At 48.1% G+C, this 8,680-nt stretch overlaps 1 protein-coding gene across 2 annotated transcripts in view; it reads right to left on the bottom strand.

Moving 5' to 3' along the window:
- Positions 1-8,680, bottom strand: part of PEAK1 (pseudopodium enriched atypical kinase 1) — a 226,985-nt gene that overhangs the window by 16,707 nt on the left and 201,598 nt on the right. For both annotated transcript variants that reach the window (XM_004711979.3, XM_045285808.1), the window contains exon 5: positions 4,004-4,749. In XM_004711979.3, coding sequence (XP_004712036.1) covers positions 4,004-4,749 — 746 coding nt within the window. The remainder of the gene's footprint in view (positions 1-4,003; positions 4,750-8,680) is intronic.

The following is an 8,680-nucleotide window of genomic DNA, read 5'->3' as shown; positions in this document are numbered from 1 at the left end:
ACGACGACGACGAGTAAAGAACAGCAAAGACAGACTGGAGGAAGAGTGAGCTGAGCAGACTAATGGGCCATGGGAACCACAGTGTCCACTGCCTGCAGAACAGAACTAGATGGTGCCGGGCTACCCCTACTGACTGCAGTAGTCAGGATCACAACAGAAGGTCCTCAGAAAGGGAGGAACAAGGTGTAGAAGAGCATTCAAATGCACACCCACATGTACTGGTCTCACAGAGACCAGGAAACCCACGGCAGTCCTATAGGGCAGGTTAGCATTTCTGAGACTGTAGCAAGCCCTGTCCTTGTCCCTCGGAGCTGCTGGTGGTTTTGAACTGCTCACTTTGTGGTTAGCAGTCCAATGCATAACCACTACACTACCATGTCCCTGAAAGGGGAGAGAGAGGAGGACAAAGAGAACCAGGAACTCAGGGAGGACAAACAGTGCTGCTATACTGAGGGGATCCAACCAGGGTCACACACGCCAAATATGTATAAGTTGTTAAGTGGAAAAGTGATTTGATGTGTACATTTGGATCAAACAATTAAAAAAAGAACACAGAGACTTAGAACTTGGTCCCAGGTGAGCTGACTCCAAATGAACTGCCCTTTGCCCTGTGTTGTTGATGCCTTTTAGTTTAAGACCAATATAAAAAACAATCAAGCTAGTCACATGGAATGTAAAAAGGATTACATTTGAAAGAAGCCTGCCCCCACCCCAATCTAGTAAAAGTCTTGAGTGGAAGCCAACTATTCTATAATAAAAGACAAAATTCAGCAGTCAAAAGTAGAGGTTTATCACTACTGCAGTGGGTTTATCACTACTGCAGTGGGTTTGCTGATTAAGGGGCAGGAGCTTTTGGCTTTCCTCTTGCTAAATTCTCATTGGCTTCCTTTGATGCCTTTTTAAGAACCTTTTAGTCTTCTCTTCAGAGCGAGTCATATCTATGAGCCACCCACTGCCATCAAGTTGATTTTGATTCATAAGAACCCCCTTTACAGGACCAAATAAAACTGTCGCATAGGCTTTCCAAGCCTGTACATTTCTATGGAAGCAGACTACCAGCAGAGCAGCTGATGGGTTTGAACCATGACATGGGCTTCTGATTAAGTGCATCTACACCACTGTGCCAATGGGGCTCCCTTGACACCTGTTAAAACCAACCAAACTCAACTTCATGGTTGTTGAGTTGATTTCAACTCACAGCAACCCTATAGGACAGCATAGAACTGCTGTAAAGGGATTCCAGGGCTGTAGCTTTTATGGTAGCAGACTGCTTACCTGTGGAGCAGTCAGTGGGTTCAAAACACTGATCTTCTGGTTAGTAGCTGTGCACTTTAACCACCGCACCACATCTATTCCAAATCCAAACCAAGCCAACTGTTTTCGGCTCGATTCTGACTTGTAGCCCACTCGAAATTCCATTAATACAGGAAGAGATGTCTTAAGAAGACAGTAAAAAGCACAGTTCTGTGGGCCAACTGCTGGTCTCTTTTGCTCGTCGCTGCAAAGGTGGGGTTCACAGTGTCCTAGTAGTTTAACTAGTCCTCTAAGGCTGTACAATCAATTGGGTGCTTCTGGAAATGCCCAGAGGGTCTTCAAAGAGACATTTATATGCAGCATGTAGTGTAAAACATCCTTTCCCAAACCTGCCAACAACTCCCAGTATAGAATCACTTGCCACCTGTTCTTTGGAGATTCCTTCCACATCATTACAAGCAAAGACATCAATACTAGGCCATTGATTAGGGAGAGACAAGACTGCACGGCAGTAATACAAGACGTTAGTCAAGCTTACTTCTCAATTGTTCTGAAAGGACAGAGAGTTCATGGCCCCTTTCTGAAGCAGGTACTCCTCCTGCATTGGCGATCTTGTAGCAATCAAGGCACCATAGCCCCAATTGACACAACCGCTCTTGAGTGCTATCCACAATCTCAGAATGCCTTTTTCGAGTCGATAGTTACAGATTAACTCTGAATCCGGCTCCCTTCTCTGTAGTTCACCCCACAGTTTAATTTAAAAAGTGTAGGCTGCAGCCGGAGGTCACTTTGCTAGTGCCACCAGACAGTCAAGTGGCGTAGGTGCTACCACTGCAGAGAGGAGCTGGAGGTCTGGCTCAGACGAACATTCTTGTCTTGACAGACAGGTAAAAGCTGATCTTTTACCTTATCCATTAATTTCCTACGACACCATCTGGTGTTTCTAAGCCAAATTAACACCGAAAGCCATTGAGATATGTTCATTGGTTTTGAACCAGTGAACAGAATCAGTAAAAAGGAATGGGGAGCGTCACTGTCACTCCGGTCCACACAGCGCTTTGTGTCTTCCCAAACCCTTCCGCATCCACTCGTTCCAGATCTTCACCTCCATCTTGTTAAGTAGACTGATTCTCATCACACGCCGCTGAAAGAGGAGGAACTGGAGATTCAAGGATTGTTATTCTCTTAAAGCAGCGGTTCTCAACCTGTGGGTCGCAACCTCTTTGGGCGTGTGTGTGTGTGTGTGTGTGTGTGAAACGACCCTTTCAAAGGGGTCGCCCAATTCATAACAGTAGTGAAATTACAGTGATGAAGCAGCAATGAAAATAATGTTATGGTTGGGGGGTCGCCACCACACGAGGAACGGTACGAAAGGGTCGCGGCATGAGGAAGGTTGCGAACCACTGTCTTAAAGTGACCACAGGAAGAAGCTGCGGGGAGTGACACAAGGGCGCATTTGGGGCACTGCGTGGGGAACATGTGCACTTTGTTACCCTTGAACCAAACAGCAGCCTTCAGTACCAGGATTCCAACTTCCAACGCACAGCGACCCTATTGCACATTGTGGAACTGTCCCTGTGAGTTTCCCGAGACTGCACCTTTTTATGGGAGTGGAGAAGTCTCATCTTTCTCCCAAGGAGTGGCTGGTGGTTTCAAACTGCTGACCTCGTGGTTAGCTGCCTAATACGTAACCTCCTATGCTACTACCTGAGGGCAGTGTTGGCTCTGAGAGGCACCTTGTGGCAAAGCTACCAAGTGGCAAGGTCGGAATTTAAACCCAGACCTTTCTGGCTTCCAAGTGGGATGCACCATATTGTGACTGTAATGGTAATGTTTGACGCAGTGGATTGCTTCATCTCTTGATTCTCAAGACCCCGTCTATGTGGAGCTGCACATAGAAGAAATCACAGGTGACCGGGTAGACAAACTGTAGGCCATGGCATCAGAGAGGAGGAGGTTTAGGTCCAGGTTTACGACCCTCAAGAAGTTAACCCCAACTCTGAGCGTCATTTCCTGCATATGCCACATAGACAGAGAAACCTTTAATCTCAAGAAGTGAGCATTAAATGATAAACCACGGGCAAAATCACCTTGATAAGAATGTTTCTCCAAAAGGCAGAAACCTCCAAACCCCAAACCTACTGCAGAATTGTGTCCATTCTGATTTATAGTGATCCTAATATTGTATTTCAAGGAGCAAACCACCTCCTCATTCTCCCCCACCCCCCACCCCCGAGTGGCTCGTGGCTTTAAACCTCCAACCTGGTAGTTAGTGGCCCAACACCTGACCCATGGTGCCACCAGGGCCCCACACCAGAGAGCAGAGAGGTAGCTAAGCGAGCTGGGCTAGAGCAAGTTCTCTTGTTCGGTAGAGACTACAGACAGGACCGAGGAGCGGAATGTACACAACAGATCTCATTCTGGAGCTGGCCTTTGAAGAGAGTGCAGCTCAAGGCTTCATTTGCTTTAAGGAGACACTCCTGACTTCGAGAGTCTACGTTAAAATCCTTCTAAGCCCCCACAGGATTCTACTTGTCTCTAATGTAGCACTCGGTAGACAGTGTGGGAGGTAAGGTCTCTTTCCCGATGCATTTTTCTCCTCTCAGCAATAAGGCTTCCCATTGATTACAGTACCTGGTGTGAGGGTGGGGAGCAAAATTATTTGCTGAATGGAAGAAGGAAGAATAGAGTTGGCCCAGTGAGCAGTGCATCGGTGAAGTGTAAAATCGGGTTTTCGGTATTTTCTTACCTTGACTGCATAGCTGTTAAGAGGGTCTTTCGCATAGGAAGCTGTGTAGTAAACCGCATCACCCGCCTCGCAACAGGGTTTGTCACTGGTTAGCCTGAAGTCTGACCAGCTGTCCACCCCAAAACGGAGTTGGTCTTTCTGCCCGGCCATGAAGAGGTCTTCGCATTTGGTGGCCATCTTCCTCAGGGCATCTGTATAGAGGCTTCGGATTTTACCCACCACCTCCTCCCGGTTCTCAAGGCCTCGATAAAGTGCGTGTCTCTGTGGCTTCTGGATGCTTCGGCCCTGTCTGCGAGAAGTGCCGCGCCGGCTCGACAGGGACTCTGTGCTGTTGGAAAATCGGTCCTTAACACTGAGAGTGGTTAAGCTGGAGATGCTGTTGGCTGCCGAGGGCCCGCGCCTCTCCTTGTGCAAAGGTCTTTCTAAGGAGTCAGAGGACTCAAGGTCCAGGCCCTTGAGTTCACAGCTGATGGAGGAGCCAGCACTGCTGGCATCGCAGTTGGGGTCAAGGTCATAGGTGGGGTTGGCCATGATGCAAAGACTACTTTCGAGGGATTTTTGGAGGTCTTTGGTGATTGGCTCTGTGTTGGCTCTTATGATCATCTTCTTTGGCAGTGGGGGTGGTGTGGGCTGGGAGGCACCAGGTGCTGCCTGGTCTGTTTTACCCCCAAAGGTAACGGCGTCATCCAAAGCTCCCTTGGGCTGCCGGGGATGCTTGGGAGGTATCATGGCTGCTCTAGATTGCCCTGTATTGTTTAAAAAAGAAAGAGAGAAAGAAAGGGAAAGAAAATAACGACAATTAAGTTTTCATTCTTGTGACACACAGAAACGTCAGCAGAGGTTGTGGGACACTAGAAGTCAATGCTTCATCCGCACAACGGGAACAGAAACCCCCCGACTAACAAGTAAGTAAACACTGAAGGCGTGAGCCCCGGACTTCGCCGGAACAACAGATAGGAATTAATGATGTCTCCGCTTCTGTCTGCCAGAAGACCAGGCGATGCGACTGGGTGCTAGGCTGCTTCTGAAAAGGTCTGCAGACTCCTCAGTCTGGCCCACAGCGTGTTTCTATCCGCCCCACAGCTGTACACGGGAAGGACACGCAAATGCACCCCCACTGTGACCGCGTGGAAAGGAGAGCGTTGGTAGGGAAAGAAGACATGTGGGGCCATGCACATACGCAGACTAAAGAGGCAAAGGTCCCCTCGACAGGTGCTCTGCAGATAGCCTTTACTCAGTCACACTGTACTGTGTGTACTTGTCTGTTCCGATCCGATGCTTCTCAATACAATTCTGTAAATCGTGCGTGTGTTTTAAATTTACGACAGAGGTGAACTTTAGCACTGCTGAAACTGGTGTCTATGGATAAGGTTCCTATCGTGTGGTCAGTAAAACAGACCGGCCAGTTGCTGTCCAAGTTCTTTTGTAAAGTCTTCTGTGACTGTGTTTGAAACCCAACCCCTAGACCCACTGACACCCAGCTGACCCCGACTCACAGCCCCCCCCTTTTGTGAGCCTGGTCACGTGTGACTTGAGAGATGCTCTTTTGAAATGTGGAGCACCTTTCTTTAAGTCCTCGTGGAAGCTTCCACCACCTCTGCATACTTTCTGGATTTATGTTAAGAAGAATTTAAAACACAATCGGGTAGGTTCAATGACCCTCTAAGGTTTACTGTACAGTGGGGGGGTATTATTTTTTTCAGATGATATAGGAGTTGCGCATGAAAGTTTTATAATAGCCGTTAGAATTATTCATGCTGTTAAAACGGAGCGGCCACTCACTATCTCAGCATCAAGAGCATAATGTGCCTGGTGATCAGCCTGAGTGGGTGGCGGGTGCTAGAAGATCCTGAGAGGGCTGAAGAATGGAAGCCATGGTTTGACTGTGTGGCCAAAGTCAAGCCTTGGGCATCGTTCCCTAGGGAAGCACCACTACAAGCCGTGACTGGAAGCACAATCAGACATTTGCGTCTTATGCACACAACCTGGGAGCCCTGGACTACACGTTGGGCGGCCAGCCATAAGATCAGCAGCTCCGTTTTGAAACTGATGGTAGTAGCAATTGTACAATTATGCCTCAACTATGTGACTTTTGGAATGTTATGACATCTGTAAGAGCTCCCAATAAGATGATGAATAATAATTTTTTTTAAAAAGATCAACAGTTCAAAGCCACCAGCCACTCTCGGAAGAAAGATGAGATTTTCTAATCTGTAAAGAAGTACAGTCTTGGAAATCCACTGGGGCAGTTCTACCCTGTGCTGTAGGCTCACTATGAGTCAAGATCGCTGGATGGCAGTGAGCTTGGTTTTTATGCACACAATCATCCTCAAGAACACCTACGCTTCTCCCCAAACCGTAGGCCTCTGTTCTCCACCCAACACGTGTAGTAATGTAAAGGGATTGCATTAAATATAAACAAACAAAAATATATATGGGGAGGGGGGTGGATTTGAGAGTGTGAGAAAGCGCATGAGAAGGCTAAGCTCCAAGAGGGCTAGGGCTGTTGTTTTATTCATTGCTGCGCCCTCTGTGCCAAGAACTGGGCCTGGGTATAATTGATAGTAAGATCAAAGGGCTACACATATTGGGCTAAAGAAAAAAAGCTTATGGACCGATAACAAGGAAAGATACTGAATCAGAAATCTAAATACTTCCTATAAAACCAAAACCAAATCTAGGACTGGATGGCTTCACTAGTGAAGTTTCTGAAAGTTTAAAATTCTATCAATCTTTCACAACTTCTAGCAAAAAGGTAGGAGGAGGAGGAGGAGGAGGAGACACTTTGTTAGGTCAATATAATGCAGATGCAAATCCGGCACCTACCTTATGGATACCCCAGCAAAGACGAGCAAGGTGACTCTAGTGTTATCTACCAAGAACAACACACTGTGACCAAGTGGGATTTATCCCTGAAATACAAGGTTGGTTTAGCACCTGGAAACGCATCAATATATACTATATTACAGTGTCAGGAACGCTCAGGGGCAGTTCTAGCCTGTCTATAGTATAGGGTGGCTGTGAGTCACAAATGACAGGAGTGAATTTGTTTTTGCTGACAGGATAAAGGAATAAAATATCACATGATCATCGCACAGAAGCGGGAAAAGTATTTGTCAAAATGCAATACCCCTTCATGATAAAAACTCGTACTAAAGTAGGGAGAGAAGAGAGCTCCCTCAAGCTGAGCAAAGGTGAAGTATGAAAAACCACGCCCACGTATCTGCCTTAATAGAGAAAGACTATTTTCTCGTAAGATCTGGCACAGGGAAAGTTTCTGCCCTTGCCAGGGCAATTGGGGAAGTCAAAGGAAAAAAGGCAACCAGACTGGAAAGTACCACTATCACCATTCACAGATGACATGACGCCATGTAGAAAGGTTTCCCTGGCTGGCAGAATCAGCTAAGCGCTTGACTACTCACTGAAAGGTGGGGAGTTTGAGCCTACCAGGAAGCCCCTCGGCAGATATGCCTGGTTTATGCTTTTGAGATGCCCAAGCCTTGAACGCCCCACAGAGTAGTTTTCCTCTGTCCACAGGGGGCGCCAGGCGGCCAGGTAAGCCCTGAAGAGATGCTCAATGTCTCCAGGGAAATGCAGGCAAAATCACATAGATACCACTCCCCGCACACGTTCAGGACAACGGCTTTTTGGAAAGAAAATAAAAATAACAAGTCCCGGAGAAGATGCAGAGGCACTGGAAACCCTGTGTAGCGTTGACAGGAGTGTAAAACGGTGCAGCCGCTGTGGAGAGCAGTTTGGCAGTTCCTCAAGAGTCACCAGATGACCCCCAAGACCCGAAAGGTGTGAAAGCAGGCACTCAGGCATCTGGACGCCCATGTTCACTGCAGCAGTCGTCACAATAGCCAAAGGGCAGAACCAACCCCAAAGTCCATCAAGAGACGAGGCACTCAGCAAACCACGGACAAGTATTCAGCCACTGTGCACACGACGGAGGTTCACTGCCGTCGTTCCCCACTGCCCCACAGCTGTCCAGTTGATTCCAACTCAGCAACCCGACAGGGCCGAACAGAAGCGCTACTTCTGGTTTCTGAGACTCTGAACCTGGATCCCGTGGTGTGGTCTGGTGAGTTCGAACAGCTGATCTTTTGGTTAGTATCCCACAACTTAACTCACTGTGCCACCAGGGGGGCTTATAGCCAGTTAGTAGGGAACTGTCAATCAAAGCCACCGCGCGAGGTCACTTCACACGCACTGGGACGATGGTTAATTAATCAAAAGGTTGGTCATTCACTCCATCACCATGCGGGAGGAAAGAGTGGGCGATCTGCTCCCATCAAGATGACGCCCTTGAAAGCCCCATGAGGCAGTTCTGCTCTGTCACCTGGGGCCACTCCGAGTGGACACTGACTGGACTGAAGATAACGACGAGAACCAAACCACCGAGCCACTGGACCCCTGTGTGTTGCCAAGACTGCGACTGTTCATGAGAGTAGAAGTCCCAGTCTTTCTCCCTCGGAGCTGATGGTGGTTTTGAACTGCCGACCACGAGGATCCCCGCCCAACTCGTGACCACTCTGACAAGACCAGGATGGCTGACATAGAGAAAGACAGATAAGTGTGTTAGGATGTGGAGTCCCTGGAACTCTCCCACACCGCTCGTGGGATTGTGACAATGCGCAGCAGCTGTGGAAAACAGGTCAGTGGTTTCTCACAGAG

Source organism: Echinops telfairi, unplaced genomic scaffold (genome assembly GCF_000313985.2).
Source record: "Echinops telfairi isolate 266 unplaced genomic scaffold, ASM31398v2 ScPeMD7_7475;HRSCAF=8513, whole genome shotgun sequence".
NCBI classification, from domain to species: Eukaryota; Metazoa; Chordata; class Mammalia; order Afrosoricida; family Tenrecidae; genus Echinops; species Echinops telfairi.
The sequence above is the reverse complement of the archived record's forward strand: the minus strand, read 5'-3'. Positions and strand labels throughout refer to the sequence as shown.